This window comes from Lissotriton vulgaris, chromosome 4_1 (assembly GCF_964263255.1).
Source record: "Lissotriton vulgaris chromosome 4_1, aLisVul1.2, whole genome shotgun sequence".
Taxonomy (NCBI): domain Eukaryota; kingdom Metazoa; phylum Chordata; class Amphibia; order Caudata; family Salamandridae; genus Lissotriton; species Lissotriton vulgaris.
In genome coordinates this window covers 56,893,076-56,912,836 of record NC_141691.1, presented here as the reverse complement: position 1 = coordinate 56,912,836, position 19,761 = coordinate 56,893,076, and the positions used below count along the sequence as shown (strand labels likewise).

The 19,761-nt window shown below is 48.3% G+C and overlaps 1 protein-coding gene across 1 annotated transcript in view; it reads right to left on the bottom strand.

The window, feature by feature from the left end:
• TEX11 (testis expressed 11) overlaps positions 1–19,761 on the bottom strand; it is a 1,326,855-nt gene that overhangs the window by 1,000,332 nt on the left and 306,762 nt on the right. The window contains exon 6 of the mRNA XM_086918299.1: positions 13,990–14,070. Within this exon, the coding sequence (XP_086774425.1) occupies positions 13,990–14,070 (81 nt within the window). The remainder of the gene's footprint in view (positions 1–13,989; positions 14,071–19,761) is intronic.

Genomic DNA, 19,761 nt, shown 5'->3' with positions numbered 1-19,761 from the left:
CACCGTGATCCCACACCAAAGGGACGGACTCCTTTTGTCTCTGGTTTGATCTGTTCTGGTAGCAGGCATTAAATCCAGGCACGTAATTTGGGTAGCCTTTTTATCTCCGTGCATGTTTAAAAACTCCCACTTTAAATTAATACCTCAGTGAAGAAATCTATTCTGATACACTACTGTGACACGCTTTTGTGTGTTAAAGAAATTCACTTTTTTTTAATGTTAAAGACACCTATCATATTGGAACGTGATGTAGGTTACAGGATTTACATGCCAAATCTGTTTAAGGCTCGGCTTGTGCATTGGCCGTTTAACCAAAGCCGACCCTTCAAGTCGGTTCTCCTTGTTAATTTGCTGGTTCGCTCATATTGAAAACCCTGGTGTCTAGTAAGTTTTTGTCCCATTGGATGCCAAACTGGCGGCACACCCATAGCTGGCCTCTAGGAGTTAGGGGGGCAGAAAGAATATATTGCCACTTTATGCCAGGGTTGGCCACCCTCACTGCTATGTTTTTTTAATGATTTTCCTGGTGTGGAGTGTGATTTCAGCTTCTTTCAGAGTGTTGCCACAATCCGCTTCCCAGGGGACAGAAAGAATGTATTGCCCCCTCTTTGGGTGGGAATATGGGCCAATGGGACACCCACCCCTTTCATGTGCCCTTATGTAAAATCCCTGCTGTATGGTAGACTTTCTAAACCCCATGGGGGCAGTTTACGAGCAAACCACTCATCAGGGCAAATCTCCTATCTGACACCCCCCAGAAAGTTTAAGCAGGTGACTGATTTCTTTAATCAAGACAGAGACGTGATTTGCCAAAAATTGTTTTAGTGCGGGGAGAATCAGAGGAGAGGGCGAAGTGAAAGGCAGGGCATACCTCAATTGAACAGTTTGTAAACTCCATCTACCTGAAGTCATGGATTTCCAGCTGGGGAGGAAATACTGTCTCCTGCCCCAACCCCGGATGAGTGTAACCCTACTGGAGTGGAAGGCTTTGGCCACCACAACGGTCTTTGCCCAGTAATGACAGTGTTTGCTGCTGCGCCAGCTGGAAAGGCTGTTGCTGCCAGTAAGCTAGGCCTCTGATTTTTTATTTTTTTTAAACTATTTTTATTGTTTTGTCACCAACTTACAATGCAGTAATAGTAAGCGTCATAACAATCATGTATGTCGGCATTCCACAGTGTACTCAGTAAGACACCGAAACATTTATGCAATTAAGTGTGTTGCTTTGTCTGCAGCCGGCTCGATCTTCCGGCCCTGGTGCAGGCCGTGAGGGGGTGCCGTGCAGGTATCCGTTCTCAACTGACCCCCCCCCTCCCAATCCCAGCCCCAACTCAGTCATCCCCAACGACCGTAAGCGAGGCCTCTGATGTAGCACATGAACTTTCTATATTGCTTGTGGAATTATCTGGCTGGAGGGACTCTCTGTGAACGAAACAAGCGCTGAGTCAGCCTTTTCTCTGATCATTCTAGATCCATTAAAGGGCAGATCCATCAGATACCTTTGGACATCTCCTGAAAACACAGTTGATCACATCCAGACATGCCTTGTAAGCACTACACTGGTGCCAATAGCACAGCTGCATAGTTGACATCCAAGCCTGCAGGCCAAACATAATTATCTGCATCTTTTTGTTTCGGGTTATCTGTCCTATAATGTTTGGGTTCATGAAGCCTGTCAGTAAAACCATGTTGTCTGTGTCCCCAAGGCAGAATCATAAAGCTGGGTTAGCTAAGGAAAACACTTCACCTCCCTGTCGTGGGGGGCGGGGGGGGGGTTGAAAGAAAAGCATTTTGACTGACTTTACTTGTGAAATCCTGCACAAAGGGGCTTCCAGGCATTGGGTGTTTTGTCAAAAGGTATGGGGGGCAAAGGGCTTTTCTGAGCTACCTGGCCACAGGTCAGCTGTGCGGAGGGGCTGAGTATGGCTTAGACAAGGTGTGAGAAGTTGGCCTGATATGCAGTGCTCACTATTCTAGTGATCACTATGTATCAGTCCAAACAACCCTTATTGATGATTGGTTGTAAGTCAACCTTTAAACCAGCTATCCTAGTAGCACGGACAAGAGCAGTCTTTAGGCTAAACTCTAGAGGGCGTGTTAAGCCAGCTGTTATACCATCACATATAACCCTTGAACACCAAGTGAAAGGACACCACACAAGTTGTTATGAAAATAAACTATATTTATTTAGAACACAACAGCCCTGAACTCTTTATGAGGACAGGGCGCTAAGCACAATACAAAGCTCTTAGGAAAATACGCAAAGTCGCACAATTTACACAAATGCCCGAGGGGCACGAAAAACCATATACTCTAAAAATGGAATGCGAAATTACTAGCAGGTAAGTACTACTCTAATAGGCTTTGGGATCGCTAGGACTTGACTACTGAACCTTCAGATTAATAGCAGGAGGCCTAGGGAGATCGGGTGCAGAGTGTGCACTCTCACGCAGGATGCGGGACAAAGTCTATGGATGCTAGATTTCGTAAAGTTAGTGTTATCGGACGAATCCGACTAGGTAGAGCTGAAACGAAAAAGGATCTGGACCTTTGGATAGCAAAGCTATGCTGGAGCACCGAAATGCTGAGTTTACCTAGCCCAGGGGCTGCGGATGCATAGGTCTGGAAAGACGTCGGGAATCCTCGTTGCAGTCTATGGAGCCTGAAAGAAGAAGTTGCTGGCAGGCGACCAGTGAAGAGATTCGGAGTGATCCAAGCCTGGATCGAAGATGGAAGACACCTGTAAGCAGAGGGGACCAAGTTCTGAATCACTAGCCAGTGATTAGATGGGCACCAGGATGGCACCGGATGGAGTCACCTCGACCAGGTGAGTGGGCGAAGCTGGGCTCTGCAGTCTCACGGACCAGGAGGCGTAGTCGGCGACCAGGATGGAGGTGCGAGCTGTCCCACGATGGTATCTGCTGTCGACGTCGCTGGACCCAGGATTGGGGCAACAAGTCTTGACAAATGCAAGCCCACGCGGTGGACTTAAAATGGTGTCTGGAGTGGACCAGGAGGGTCCGGGGTGCTCCTCTTTTGGAGGGGAGCAAGGGCCAGTCTGGAGCAACCAGACCAGCGGTGTTGTCGTCGTGGAGCGTCGTCAAGAGGGCCACAAGCCAGCAGGCAAGTAGCCGGACAACGCGGTGGGCAGCAAAGAGCAGAAGGGCCCCACGCAGATCTGGTGGATGCTGGGGGGCTGAACTTCGATGCTGGCGCTGCTCAGGGTTAGGGCTTCTCGAACCCCAAAGCACTCACTCGAGGATCCCTCGGCGGTCGTGCTGGATAAGCGTCGTGCAGTTCTGAAGATCGCCGGTCCCTCGAGGTCTCGTCACACCCACGGATCTCAGCTGGGCTGAAGATGTAGGTAGAGGTCAGAGGTGCCAGGGAAGCCGGGTCTCGTCGTGCTGGTCGGTTGGATTTCGGAGGAAGGTCGTGCAGGAAACCGCAGTGTTCTTAGATGGTGCCTGCGGGTGCAGGGTGACTACTCCTTAGTCACAAGGGAGAAATCTTGAGAAGAAGTCTTGAGTTCCTTTCGTAGAAAGTAGTCTCAGGATTCAAAGATGATCTAATTTGGAAGGGTCCCCGCTCCTACCTTTATTCTAAAGAAAGGGGCTGGCACGTGACTATGTCCTGCCCATGGGTGGGACCAGGAAGGGGGGTGGTTACACCCCTCTCCCCAGTCCGGACTTTCCCCAGCTCAGGGGCTGGTGTGCCCCTGGAACTGGTTCAAGCCGGCAGATGCATAGTGAGCACCGGGGTGCCACTTGCAGTCACCATCCTCTTAAGCCCTGCCTACCCAGGATACACAAAACCCTGTCTGGGATGGTGCTAGCACCGCCCCTGACAGGAAACCCTTTGTCCAAGCCTCCCTCGCTGGAAGGACTCCCAGCAGCAGGAGGTCAGACTTGTGTCTGTGGTGGCAGCATCCATTTTGTGATGCTGAGGCTCGAGTTAACTTTAACCGGGGTTCACAGTTACATACATGTCGTGTCCCTCTAGAAGGGTGGAATGCTAACCCCGTCACCAGAATTGGCGAGGGGTTAGTATTCCAATTCGTATGACACCTTACTCGACATGTTTTGATAAAGCGATACCAGAGTTGGCATATAACCGCGAGGATTATAATGCACTTAAGAGTATATGGTATGCGTTATCATGGAACAGCTATTAGGACTTGGTTCCGCAAGCTGCAAACGGGCTCAGCTCATGCCAGAGCACCATCTCACACAATTCCAAGCACTCTGCCTTCAGGATTGTCAAGGCCTGCCATAGGAGTGACTGATAGGAATACGGGTGTCCATTTTAGGGTTAGATATAGGTATACTATATCTAAAGCAAGGGGTGATTACGCCACCTTGCCCTAGCTGTCGTGCAGCCAGTTGTGTCAGCTTTAGATGGCCAGCCAGGGGTGGCATAATACATGCTGCAGCCCCTGGTAGGCCCTGGGTACACCTATGCCCTGAGTTACAGGGTCTGATAAGGTGGCCCAGTACCAATTGGTTAATGCAGCTAAGGTACACGTGTCAATTTAGTGAGAGAACAGCAAGGCTGTGGGTCTGATTAGCAGGCCCACAGCCAGAGCAGTCGTAAACCAGTGAAGCAAAAAGCAAAAATCTGGGGTGATCATAGGATTGCAGACCCTACTCTCCTACATGACCCCCCCCCCCAAACTTTGGGACAATAAACTAACCTTGACCAGGTGAGTCTTCTTGCTCTAAGTGGAAATACCTGGAGAGCCCATCTGCATTGCCATGATCAGTGCCAGGTCTATGCTCCACTGTAAAATCCATCCCCTGTAGGGAAATGGACCACCTAAGCAGTTTGGGGTTTTCACCCTTCATCTGATTTAGCCACAAGAGGGGCTTATGGTCGGTCTGAATCTTGAAATGAGTGCCAAACAAATATGGCCTCAGTTTCTTCAGGGCCCAAACCACAGCAAAGGCCTCCCTCTCAATAGCTGACCAATTTTCCTCTCTGGGGGTCAGCCTTCTGCTTATAAAAGCAATGGGCTGGTCATGACCATCAAAATTCAGCTGAGATAGAACAGCTCCCACACCCAACTCAGAAGCATCTGTTTGGACAATGAATGGTTTGGAGTAGTCTGGACTCTTTAGGATAGGTGCTGTGCACATGGCCTGCTTTAGGTCATCGAATGCTTTTTGACAGCCTGCTGTCCACTGAACTTTCTTTGGCATCTTTTTACTTGTCAGTTCATTAAGTGGAGTCACAATTGGTCCATAATTTCTGACAAATTTCCTGTAATAACCAGTCAGGCCCAAGAAAGCTCGAACCTGAGTCTGGGTGGTTGGAGGAGCCCAATCCTTGATGGATTGTATCTTGCTCTCCAGTGGCTGAACCTGGCCTCCACCTACAAGGTGGCCCAGGTATACAACCTGTGTCTGCCCTATCTGGCACTTTGTGGCCTTGATAGTGAGACCTGCTGCTTGCAGTGCCTCTAACTCTTTCCTCAGGTGGACCAGGTGATCCTCCCAGGACAGCTATATCATCAAGATATGCTGCACAGAAGTCATCCAGCCCAGTGAGAACTTGATTCACCAGCCTTTGGAAGGTGGCAGGTGCACATTTCAGACCAAAGGGCATTACCACAAATTGATAATGTCCACCAGGGGTTGAAAATGCTGTCTTGGGCTTGGCATCCTCAGCTAACCTGATTTGCCAATACCCAGCTGTCAGGTCAAATGTGCTTAAGTAGTTGGCAGAAGCCAATCTATCTATAAGTTCATCTGCCCTTGGTATTGGGTGGGCATCAGTCTTAGTGACTGCATTGAGGCCTCTGTAGTCTACGCAAAACCTCATCTCTTTCTTACCACCCTGGGTGTGAGGTTTTGGCACTAGAACTACTGGACTAGCCCAAGGGCTATCTGAGGTCTCAATGACTCCCAGCTCCAACATTTTCTGCACTTCTGTCTTAATGAAGTCTCTAACATGATCAGGCTGCCTGTAGATTTTACTCTTGACTGGCAGGCTGTCACCAGTGTCAACCTCATGGGTACACCAATTGGTTTGACTGGGTGTCAGAGAGAACATATGTCTGAAGGATTGAAGAACTTGTTTGCAATCCTTCTGTTGATGGTCAGAGAGGCTGCCAAAAAAGACAACACCATCTACTGATCCATCATCAGGATTCTGAGTGAGCAGGTCTGGGAGAGGGTCACTCTCCTCCTCCTGTCCCTCATCTGTGGCCATGAGCAAGCTCATGTCCTTCCTGTCAACATATGCTTTGAGCCTGTTCACATGGAGCACCCTGTAGGGGCTCCTGGGAGTTCCAAGGTCCACCAGGTAGGTGACCTCTCCCTTTTGCTCAAGGATTGTGTGGGGCCCAGACCATTTGCCGTTGAGTGCTGCTGGGGCCACTGGCTCCAACACCCACACCTTCTGTCCAGGCTTGTACACAGTCAGGACAGACTTTTAGTCATGCCAAGCTTTTTGGAGTTCTTGGCTTGCCTCAAGGTTTTTAGAAGCCTTTTCCATATACTCAGCCACCCTGGAGCGGAGACCAAGTACATAGTCCACTATGTTGGTTGCAGGCTTTTTGAGAGGTCTCTCCCATCCTTCCTTCACCAAACATAGGGGTCCTCTCACAGGATGCCCATACAGAAGTTCAAAAGGGCTGAAGCCAACCCCCTTCTGTGAGACCTCTCTGTAAGCAAACAAAAGGCAGGGTATCAGGACATCCCATCTACGCCTGAGCTTTTCAGGTAGTCCATGAATCATCCCTTTTAGGGTCCTGTTGAACCTTTCAACAAGCCCATTGCATTGTGGGTGATAGGGTGTAGTGAACTTGTAGTTGACACCACATTCCTCCCACATAGCAGTCAAATATCCTGACATGAAGTTTGCACCTCTGTCAGAGACAACCTCCTTAGGGAAGCCCACTCTGGAGAACACTCCAACTAGGGCTCTTGCCACAACAGGTGCTGTAGTGGTCCTAAGGGGAATAGCTTCAGGATACCTGGTGGCATGGTCCACCACCACCAGTATAAACTTGTGCCCTGATGCTGTCTGGGGTTCCATTGGACCAACAATGTCAATCCCCACTCTTTCAAAGGGCACCCCCATCACAGGCATTGGTATAAGGGGGGCCTTTGTTGTGCCACCTGACTTACCACTGGCTTGGCAAGTGACACAGGAGCGACAAAACTCCTTGGTATCTTCACTCATGTGAGGCCAGTGAAAGTGTGAGACAATTCTGTCCCAAGTCTTATTCTGGCCTAAGTGTCCTGCAAGGGGAATCTCATGGGCCAAGGTGAGAAGGAAACCTCTCAGAGACAAGGGGATGACCAGCCTCCTGCTTGCACCAGGTTTGGGGTCTCTTGACTCAGAGTACAGGAGTCCATCTTCCCAGTATACCTTGTGGGCACCTGTGGCGTTCCCTGCAGCCTCAGCAGCAGCCTGCTGTCTGAGGGGTTCAAGAGAAGGGCAGGCTAACTGTTCCTTCCCCAGGTCTTCTCTGGAGGGTCCCCCTGAACCCAGAAACTCAACCTGATCAGGTTCAAGTTCTTTAGGCTCAGTTTCCCTCAGCTCTTTGAGGTCAGCCTCCTCTGAGACTTGATCCACAACCTGGGGCAAGGGGGAAGGCAAAACCTTAACCCTACTGCTCTTCTTCTTGGAAGGTGTCTGGTCCATTGTTCCAGGATCCAGCACCTGTTCAGTGGGGCATCTTCTGGCCTGTGACCTAGTCACAGCAAGCACATGTGCTGGCAAGCCTAACATTTCCATGTGAGTCCTCTGCTCCACTTCTGACCATAGGGATGACTCCAAATCATTGCCCAACAAACATTCAACTGGGAGGTCTGAACTAACAACAACCTTCTTTTGGCCACTTACCCCTCCCCAGGAGAAATCAACAATCGCCATACTATGGTGGGTAGTGACATTGCTGGCATTGGTCACTAGGTACTCTGGTCCTAGCATGATCTGTCCAGGGTTCACAAAGTTAGGTGTCACCATTGTGACACTGGCACAAGTGTCCCTGTAGGCCTGAGCCATCTTGCCATTGATAAAAGGTGTCTGTCTGTATTTGCCCAAAGTATTGGGACTGGCATCAGGGGATATATCCACATCCCCTGTACAGACAAGGACAGCCTGAGTGAGTGTGCCAACTAAGTTGTCATACCCCTCAGAACCCAAGGTTAACCCAACTAATCCCTTGGGAGGTGCACTACCACTGCTGACTGTACTAGGGGGTGCAGGTGCCTTAGGGGCTGCAGTGGCAGGAGTTTGCCCTCCTTTCTTGGTGCACTCACTAAACCAGTGAGTTTTACTTTTACAGTACTGGCACCACCTTTTAGACTGGCCTTCTTGAGTCTTCTTCTTCTGCTGTGAAGCCTGACCCCCACCCTTTTTGGTTTGTTGGGGACCAGTCGAAGACTTCTGGTCATTTTGTTCACTCTTATTACTACTCTTTTGGTCTGCTTTCTTCTGACCACCCTGGTTTTGAGCCTGGTTCTGCTTGACCCTTGTTCTGACCCATCTGTCTGCCTTCTTTCCCAATTCTTGGGGAGAGGTCAGATCTGAGTCAACAAGGTGCTGATGCAACAACTGGTTCTGACAGTTATTTAAAATCTGTTCCCTGGTGATCAGATTGTACAATCCTGTATAATCAGTAACCTTACTGCCCAGCAACCAGCCCTCCAAAGCCTTAGTGGCACAATCCACAAAATCAGACCAATCCTGAGACTGAGTTTTCTGGGTATCCCTGAACAGCAACCTGTACTGCTCAGTGGTTAGGCCAAACCCATCTATCAGTGTACTTTTCAGGACTTGGTAATTGTTAGCATCTTCAGCTCTAGTAGTGAGGAGCTTATCTCTACCTTTGCCTTCAAAGGAGAGCCACAAGACAGCTGCCCACTGACTCTGGGGGACGCACTGGACAGTGTAGGCCCTCTCCAAAGCAGTTATCCATTTGTGGATATTGTCCCCTTGTTTAAAGGGGGGCACTATCTTACTCAGGTGTCTAGTGTCTAAACTCCTGTCTTTTTCTCTTGGGAGAATGCTGCCACCAGTGGGATCTAGCCCACTTAACTTTTCCTCTCTAGCAAAGGCAAGCCTCTCTTTGGCCAGGGCAAATTCTTCCCTTTCAATCCTCAGATTGGCTTCCCTCATCTTTGCTTCATGCTCTCTCCTCTTAGGGGATGACATCCCTCTATGAGAAGAGGTCTGAGAGCCATTGGTTCGAATGGATCTGTTAGAGCCTCTGAATAGAGACCTAACTCGTCCATTCCCAATGTTAAGTCCGCCTGAGAGTGGCCCTGGGGGTCCCCCAAGTCCATTCTCATGCCTACTTAAGTTGGTCCTGGTGAGTCTACTGACTTCTAACTGACCCTTGTCTGCCTCATCCTCTGACAACTCCTGATCCTCCTCCTCACCTTCACTCACTGTTCCATTGTTTTGGAGGTCAGGGTCCCCAAGGGTTCCCTCTAAGGGGGGCATATTCCCATCTGGATGAGAAGGATCTGTGTTGGCAGTCCTCCTGGCATCATAAGTCTCTAAGAGACCAATCAGAAAGGGAATGGTAGGGTTAGAACCCTGTTGTAGCTTCCTGGATGTACAGATTTGTCTCATCTCCTGGAAGCTAAGAGCAGCATATCGTGAAGTGACCTGTGGAGGGTCCACTGACACAAGGGGGGCTTCTGAGTTCCCTCCTTTGTCCGACATGCTTCTAGTGTGGTGTAAGTGATGCACCTACCTACACTGTTTGTTTGCCTACTGATCCCTTGCTAAGAGTTGTAGTCAGGGTGTGCTAGGCCCTGTTGAACTACAACAGCTGGTTCAGTAGAACTCAGAGTATTCTAAGCTAAGTTATATGTACCTGGGTACTTATGTGATCTTTCACAATGATATTCTTAGGATACGTGTGGTAAAACAACAGCAAGATCAAATCCCAACCGCTGCTCACCAATGTGAGAAGTTGGCCTGATATGCAGTGCTCACTATTCTAGTGATCACTATGTATCAGTCCAAACAACCCTTATTGATGATTGGTTGTAAGTCAACCGTAGACCAGCTATCCTAGTAGCATGGACAAGAGCAGTCTTTAGGCTAAACTCTAGAGGGCGTGTTAAGCCAGCTGTTATACCATCACATATACCCCTTGAACACCAAGTGAAAGGAAACCACACAAGTTGTTATGAAAATAAAGTATATTTATTTAGAACACAACAGCCCTGGACTCTTTATGAGGACAGGGCGCTAAGCACAATACAAAGCTCTTAGGAAAATACGCAAAGTCGCACAACTTACACAAATGCCCGAGGGGCACGAAAAACCATATACTCTAAAAGTGGAATGCGAAATTACTAGCAGGTAAGTACTACTCTAATAGACTTTAGGATCGCTAGGACTGGACTACTGAACCTTCAGATTACTAGCAGGAGGCCTAGGGAGATCGGGTGCAGAGTGTGCACTCTCACGCGGGATGCGGGACAAAGTCTATGGATGCTAGATTTCGTAAAGTTAGTGTTATCGGACGAATCCGACTAGGTAGAGCTGAAACGAAAAAGGATCTGGACCTTTGGATAGCAAAGCTATGCTGGAGCACCGAAATGCTGAGTTTACCTAGCCCAGGGGCTGCGGATGCATAGGTCTGGAAAGACGTCGGGAATCCTCGTTGCAGTCTATGGAGCCTGAAAGAAGAAGTTGCTGGCAGGCGACCAGTGAAGAGATTCAGAGTGATCCAAGCCTGGATCGAAGATGGAAGACACCTGTAAGAAGAGGGGACCAAGTTCTGAATCACTAGCCAGTGATTAGATGGGCACCAGGATGGCACCGGATGGAGTCACCTCGACCAGGTGAGTGGGCGACGCTGGGCTCTGCAGTCTCACGGACCAGGAGGCGTTGTCGGCGACCAGGATGGAGGTGCGAGCTGTCCCACGATGGTATCTGCTGTCGACGTCGCTGGACCCAGGATTGGGGCAACAAGTCTTGGCAAATGCAAGCCCACGCGGTGGACTTAAAATGGCGTCTGGAGTGGACCAGGAGGGTCCGGGGTGCTCCTCTTTTGGAGGGGAGCAAGGGCCAGTCTGGAGCAACCAGACCAGCGGTGTTGTAGTCATGGAGCGTCGTCAAGAGGGCCACAAGCCAGCAGGCAAGTAGCCGGACAACGCGGTGGGCAGCAAAGAGCAGAAGGGCCCCACGCAGATCTGGTGGATGCTGGGGGGCTGGACTTCGGTGCTGGCGCTGCTCAGGGTTAGGGCTTCTCGAACCCCAAAGCACTCACTCGAGGATCCCTCGGCGGTCGTGCTGGATAAGCGTCGTGCAGTTCTGAAGATCGCCGGTCCCTCGAGGTCTCGTCACACCCACGGATCTCAGCTGGGCTGAAGATGTAGGTAGAGGTCAGAGGTGCCAGGGAAGCCAGGTCTCGTCATGCTGGTCGGTCGGATTCCGGAGGAAGGACGTGCAGCAAACCGCAGTGTTCTTAGATGGTGCCTGCGGGTGCAGGGTGACTACTCCTTAATCACAAGGGAGAAATCTTGAGAAGAAGTCTTGAGTTCCTTTCGTAGAAAGTAGTTTCAGGATTCAAAGATGATCTAATTTGGAAGGGTCCCCGCTCCTACCTTTATTCTAAAGAAAGGGGCTGGCACGCGACTAGGTCCTGCCCATGGGTGGGACCAGGAAGGGGGGTGGTTACACCCCTCTCCCCTGTCTGGACTTTCCCCAGCTCAGGGGCTGGTGTGCCCCTGGAACTGGTTCAAGCCGGCAGATGCATAGTGAGCACCGGGGTGCCACTTGCAGTCACCTTCCTCTAAAGCCCTGCCTACCCAGGATACACAAAATCCTGTCTGGGATGGTGCTAGCACCGCCCCTGACAGGAAACCCTTTGTCCAAGCCTCCCTCGCTGGAAGGACTCCCAGCAGCAGGAGGTCAGACTTGTGTCTGTGGTGGCAGCATCCATTTTATGGAGCTGAGGCTTCAGTTAACTTTAACCGGGGTTCACAGTTACATACATGTCGTGTCCCTCTAGAAGGGTGGAATGCTAACCCCGTCGCCAGAATTGGCGAGGGGTTAGTATTCCAATTCGTATGACACCTTACTCGACATGTTTTGATAAAGCGATACCAGAGTTGGCATATAACCGCGAGGATTATAATGCACTTAAGAGTATATGGTATGCGTTATCATGAAACAGCTATTAGGACTTGGTTCCGCAAGCTGCAAACGGGCTCAGCTCATGCCAGAGCACCATCTCACACGATTCCAAGAACTCTGCCTTCAGGATTGTCAAGGCCTGCCATAGGAGTGACTGATAGGAATACGGGTGTCCATTTTAGGGTTAGATATAGGTATACTATATCTAAAGCAAGGGTGATTACGCCACCTTGCCCCAGCTGTCGTGCAGCCAGTTGTGTCAGATTTAGATGGCCAGCCAGGGGTGGCATAATACATGCTGCAGCCCCTGGTAGGCCCTGGGTACACCTATGCCCTGAGTTACAGGGTCTTATAAGGTGGCCCAGTACCAATTGGTTAATGCACCTAAGGTACACGTGTCAATTTAGTGAGAGAACAGCAAGGCTGTGGGTCTGATTAGCAGGCCCACAGCCAGAGAAGTCGTAAACCAGTGAAGCAAAAAGCAAAAATCTGGGGTGACCATAGGATTGCAGACCCTACTCTCCTACACAAGGGCTCTCCAACCTTTTGTATAATGAGAGCTATGTTAAATGTAGTATACTTGTAAAGCGCACAGCTGCCCCAGCAACGGGGTGTCCCGGCGCTGTATAACGCTGTGGAACCCTTCCTGGCTCTCCCTGTGAGATGCCCCTCCTGGGCACCTCCAAGGTGAAGCCAGGCATCCCAGTGTTGTAGGGGCCATTGTGGAGATTAAGCAAGCTATTGCCCAGAGTTGCAGCGTGGAACCCATGATTAGAGTAGGCGCCGAGACGAGAATTATCGAGTCCGCAGACATTGAGCCCAAGACCCTCCTGCGTCGGGAATTGAACCCTGGTCCCAGGCCTGATCTCTGCTTCAGGGTCTGCCGCTTCTAACCAGTGAGCCACACTTCTCCACATCTATGTCTGAGCAATGAAAATAGTCCCAAGCTACTAATGACTTTGATCATTGTTGCAGTACTGACCACATCAGATATGACCACAATAGTGACCAGACCTTGCAGGATTATAGAAGTTATCACCCAGATGTATTAAACAACATCGAACGACAAAATATTGTCAGCTAAAATTCTGTATCTAATTTACTGATGACCTAATGTCATGAGAATATTCATATTTAGGTAAGTAGAGATCTACTAGACAGCTAAAGAGAGAACAAGCAGGGAGATATGACAGGGATATGGAAGGGAGCAAGCCAAAACACAGGAAAAAGAGGTAACATAGGAAAATATATTTACTTTCTTTTAGGGCTCAAAGAGAAAAGTAATTGAAACATGCAAAGGAAAACACATAGTTCCCTGATGTGAGCAGATGAAGGATACAACTGAGCCAGTCAAAAGAAAAGGAGGCCAACATTGTCCTCTGGGAGGGACAAGCACAAGAACATGGAGTAAAGACAAGCAAGCCATCGACAAATAAGCAAAATGTAGACCCCAGACCCACTCTAAGCATATATTAGGTATTGGCTACAATGCCGTTTGCTTAAGGTGTCAGAAGCAAGTCTTTTTTCGCTAGAAGAGAGACAAATATGACCGTTCAGAGAACACAGGAAGTCTGTTTACAGTTTTAATAATTCACATACACCCAGCAGTTGGCAGCAAGGGCCTCTCAAAAATCTGTAGAATTACAATGTTAAATCCAAAGGTTAAGGGACTGGCTCAAAAGCCTCAGCTTACCGCCTGAATGGTACGGTTGACACGTATGAGCATATGACTTTCTACTCATTTGGCTGTGTGTTTATGATATTTGTTTTTAGTAGGTGTATCAGTGGAAAATATAGAAGAACTGAAAAAGATGTGGCACTGTAATTTAGAGCTTAGAAATTCAGTGTTGTCAAAATTCAATTTCCCAGTATGAAACTTACATTGGCTGCAATTTGTAGAAATTCTTCAGCAAGGGAATGTTTTCCAAGGTCTACCCACCCTTTTCCTGTCTTCATGGTCATCTGTAACAGAGAAAGTACATGAATTATTAATTGGGAATATTTCTATTGTGGTCATTTATAGTACATAGAGGACAGCTAAGCGTAAGAAGACAAAGGGCCCGATTAAGAGTTTGACGGCCCGACTGCTGCGTCGTCTACGACACTGCTGCGCCAGGAATCTACCGCCCACTGTATTACGCGTTGTGTTGTCTGAAACGCCGACCACGGCCCCATTGGTTTACCGGAGGGGGGACTGCGGTGGTCTGTAATGTTGGCATTGTGTCCACAGATGCCACCAGGTCCGTAGTCTACCCGCCGAGCGTATTACGACTACTCTGTTGTACTTGCAGTATCACAGCAATATTCAACAAACAGCAGTTACCCAACGGCGGTTGGCCGCTGCGATACGCGCCCCAAAAATACATAACAGTGACCATTGGATGGATTTAAAAACTACACACCTAATGTGCTTTGTCAAGTAGACATGCCTGTAAATCACACTATAAAACACACCCCATCCCAGACCAGCATCCTTTGATTCACATTGCAGCACAGTAAGACAGACAGACATTTGCTCTGCTACACATTTTCATCTTATCTTCCCATTTACCTGTTATTTTTTTGAGCCACCTTTTTACCTCTATTGCTTGTTTGTTTTTTATTCATATACTCACCCACATTATATTTTTTCACTATGCCTATGAAAAAAACCACACTTCACGGAGCAAAATTTGACAGTCATGGTAGATGAAATCATAAGAGTAGGACAACACATTTTTTTATCCAAAGTCCAGCACACTCCTCTCAGTAGGAAAATTAAAATGTGGGACAGGATAGTCAACAGAGTGAATGCGGTTGGTACCACCCTGCGCACACAGGGCGACATTAGGAAGAGGTGGAACGACCTCAGGCTGATTGTGCGTACCAGGTACAACCACCAAAACCTGAAGGCTCTGAGGACTGGCGGCGGCCCTCCCAGCGCACCATTACAATTCTTTCCCTGGCAGAAGAAGGTCTTGGCCATCCTGCACTCCGAGGGCTTGACAGGAATATAGGGGGGAGTGGCCTCTGGTAAGTTACACTTTAATAACTGCCACAATATCACAATGTCCGGTTTGCTCTCAACTCTGCTGTTGCTATTGTGTTCTCTATCTACTTTCCTGACATGCAATACTCAAAGTATCTGAGCTGTTGGATTGTCTGTGGCAATGGGTATTGCTGCATATAAGAGCACATGTATCCAACTCCATGACATGTTACATGTTGCAATGCTGTTTGTAAGGGCATTACCATCAAAATAGCAATCCAGGGCCCATGATATGTGTTAAAATATAAATGTATGGTCAATCCCAAATGCATGTTGCAAACAGCTATTGTACACTAACCGTTTGTCAAGTGTTGTTAAAGTGAGACTACCAGGAGGCCTTGTGACCGGAACTGTAACCAAGATGCTAGACTCCTTATGCCTCTTCTCAGTAGCAACTTAACCTTGGTACTGGCTTTGTAGACCCAAACTCTGTGACAGACATTCCCAAGACCAATCCATGTACACTTCGAACATTTGAACACCATCCTATACCTGCTAATGTCACAACTCGGAAATGTCCAAATGAAGATAACATGGTGAATGTTAGAAATGGGATCTCTGGTTGGCTAAGGTACCTAAAATAGTCAAAAAAACAAAAGAGGGGAGTGAAGTGGTTGTGCTCAGAAAAGCGATGGAGGTGGATACATCCTCCTCTAGTCAATGTATAACAAACAAAAAGATCCACCCTCAAGCTGATATATTACTGTGTCCTCCCAGACCGCGTGTTTCCTACAGTGGTGGAAAACACAGTTTTGTTAAAATACCCCTAACACACCAAAAGGACCTTTGTTGTCTTGCTTCATCATGGGGGGTCTTCCCGCCCCGCTGCGGGACGGGGCGTGTTACGACCTACGACTACGCGGGAGCACTGTTCTTGGAAAACAATGTGTAGTGTAGGAAAGTGAGTAGTCAGGAGTTAGTGATGCTATATATTAATAAATACCTGGCTCAATGGACTACAAAACGTTAATATTCCTAGGAGCTGGTATTATTAAAAGTTGGGAATAGTTTGGAGGTATAATGCTATGATGAGCAGTTACTCCTATGTCATCAACATGTTTTGAAGCCCTCCCTTGGCTTCTTCGTCAGGACCATAAAGATCCCTTCTCGACTCACAATTTAATGATGAGGAATGTAAAAAAAAACCTATAGCAAAAGTAATGACAGATTGCACACCAATTCCTTCATATTTCAAAAAACGTTCATTATTTTCATTGTTTAGCGTGCTGGCCCGGATTCGTGGACTGTCCAACCATGTAATTGAAGAATCACTGAAGAAAGTGGGGCGGATAAACACCCCACTCCGACGCACAGCATTTGAATGCATAACAAAGATGCCAAAAAGCTACTCAAATTTATTACAAATGTTTATTTCTGTTTAAACCCTTCCATGTAGCATGCTAATAATGGTTTGTAAGTCACACGTTGGACACACTATGTTCACATAAACTCCTTAATGATGTAGATATGCCATAACGAGCCTTATTCTATAGCGTGCATTGCCGCATAGATGCTCCTCAATTGAATCGTTTCCATCACCCAATGCATTTCGTGCCTTTCCTGGCACTTCGTCAGGGGTTCTCTACAATTTTAAAATGTGACTATTAGGTTATATCTCAAGTTAACTTTCATTTACCAAATTATACAACCTATACCCTTCATGTCAAATACACATGCTTTTAGTTTAAGCTCACCCGTCATCAACGTTTCTGCCCGCAGAATTCGTATTAATAAATATCACTTAATAAATGACCCGTCCTTCATTACGCACTCCTTTCCCGCCATTCCCCAAAACACTCAACTTAACAATACCCAAAAAATGCTCTCAGCTAAAATCCCTTGCCAATGTCACAACCATCTTATCTTATCCCTAGTGTTACTCCCTTCAAGATCAATTACGCAAGCCTGTACCTCAAGTGTTCTGATGACTGCTCCCTCTCATTTTCAAACACGTACTGAATGTTAGCCTCCCTCCTTTCTCCAATTATAAACACCTGTATTATGTTCCTGCCTCCTCTTGTCTTTACCAGGTCACACCCCTTGAGTAGTCCGACTGCAAAGCCCATAATGCACTGTTGATGTTATAATGTGGAACCACATATCAAGAGGTACTGCTCCAGTTTGCCACCCCCTTGAAACTGGAAGTAGGTATATTTTCCTCGTGCATACAAACGAAGTTAGCAGTCCAGCCGTTCACAAGGAGGCGGTACAACGGAAGAAATAGGCTTCCGAGCCTCGTAGCCAGTGGAACAAACCCCTACTGGAAGTAGTTCTTCTGAACTTCGCCGGAGGTTTGTTAACTGTCTAGCAGTTTATCCCAATTAAGCTGCAGTTTGGCAGCAATCATACCAATTAATAACACTACTTAAGGGCTGTCCCCCCGAGGCTCATCGTTCCACGGAGCCGCGGGGATGCCAGATCGGGGAGCGGCTGTAATCTTGGAGTTGTGAATACGGCATAGCCGCTGGGCACCGGAAGGACTATATATTACTCTAACATGAGAAGCATAATACTGTAACTCCCAGTGTTCTTTTACTTTTTTCATTTACAGTGTGTGACTATAGGCACCCTTCTCACCCGTTTATAAGGCTCATGGGGTAATTACTCCTTAAAGTCTGTGGCAAGCAGTCTTTCAGCTTTGCCACCTGTTCCCAGGCATATTACATCTCTGAATCTCCAATAGTGTAGACATTCATTATAAGACTGGACATAGTAGTGCAATACACACACGATAAATTGGCCTTCAAAGGATCAATGGACCTCTCTCCACACCTTTTCCCAAACATGGACCACCTAGAGTAATACAAAGATTTGGTGGAGTGTCTCCTGGATGATAAAATAGCATCTACCACATCCGGTGGGAGAGAGAAAGAACTCGGGTTGCTCCGTTCAATCTCCAGGCATGAAGGGGCAAGCTCTGGAGCTGGGGTGTAGACCATGCCTCTGCGACTGCGAGAGGAGGTCTGCCCTAAGACGGAGACGGAGCGGAGGGTACGAAGAGAGGTGAAGTAGATCTGTGTACCACATCCTTCTAGTCCAAACTGGAGCGATCAAAATGACTTGGACCTGGTCTTGACGAATCTTCCTTGGAACTCCAGGAATCAAGGGTATGGGAGGAAACGCGTAAAGGAGTTGCGAGATCCAATCCAATTGAAATGCGTTTCCCAACGCTCCCTGCATCGGATACTGAAGACCGCAGACTGACGGGCAGGGAACGTTCTCCTGAGTGGCGAAAAGGTCCAACTGAGGAAACCCCCACATCCGAAAGATGTGATGGGCCACCTCCTGATGAAGCCGGCACTCGTGATCATCCGATTATTGCCGACTGAGACTGTCCACATGTACATTTAGCACCCCGTCCAGATGATTTGGAAACACAAGAATCTGATGGCCCTGAACCTAGGACCTGAGACACAGAGACTCTCTGCAGAGACGATAGGATCATACCCCTCCCTGTTTATTTATGTACCACATCGCGATAGTATTGTCCGTCAGGACTTGAATCGACAGACCGTGAAGGGAGGGAAGAAAGACTTTGAGAGCCAAACGAACTGCCCGCAATTCCAGAAGGTTGATGTGAAGCAACCTTTCCTTCTGAGACCAAGGACCCTTGATCTCCTGATCCCCCAGATGAGCACCCCACCCGAGTGGAGGCATCTGTGATTACTGTGGCCACTAGTGGAGGAGGTTGAAAAGGCTTTCCTTGAGACAGGTTGCTCGGCACACTCCACCAAGACCGCTCCACTGCAGTGTCACTGGAGATTCTGAACTTTTCCCCGAGGTCTCTGTGGTGCTGATACCACTGCCTGGTGAGGCACCACTGGAGTGTCCTCATATGCCAGCGTGCATGGTTGACCAACCGTATGCAGGAAGCTAACAGACAGAGCAGGCGTAGAACTTTCAAGACTGGAACAACTGCTCCATCTTGAAACAAAGGAATCACCACTGCGGAAGCGGGAAATCTCAACACACAGTAGTGTCCAGTACTGCCCCTATGAACAGGCTGCACTGAGAGGGCACCAGGTGAGATTTGGGTACTTTCATCGAGAAAGCCAAGTTGAACAACAGTTGCGTTGCTACTTGCAAGTGACGTAGCACCATCTCTGGAGATCTTGCTTTGAGCAGCCAGTAATCCGAATAGGGGAAAACCAGACTCCCTGACATTCTGAGATGTGCTGCCACCACCGCCATCACCTTTGTGAAGACCCGTGGTGTGGAAGTGAGAACGAATGGGAGGACTGCAAACTGGTAGTGTTGACACCCTACTGTAAACCGGAGATACTTCGGATGCGACTTCAGAATAGGAATGTGGAAATATGCATCCTGCAAGTCGATCGACACCATCCAGTCTTCCAGCTGCAGCGCCTAAAGACATGAGCTTGGGTCAACATCTTGAATTTTTCCTGCCAGAGGTCCAGGATCAGTCTCAACCGGCCGTCCTTCTTGGGATCAAGAAATAACGGGAGTAGCATTCCAGACCCCTTTCCTGCTCCAGAACCACCTCTATCACACCTTTCTGCAGCAAGGCAAGAACCTCCTGCTGCAAGCGCAGTAAATGGTCCTCTGAACACCAGCCCTGACGAGGAGGGTAAGGAGGTGGAAACTCTTGAAAAGGTAATGCGTAC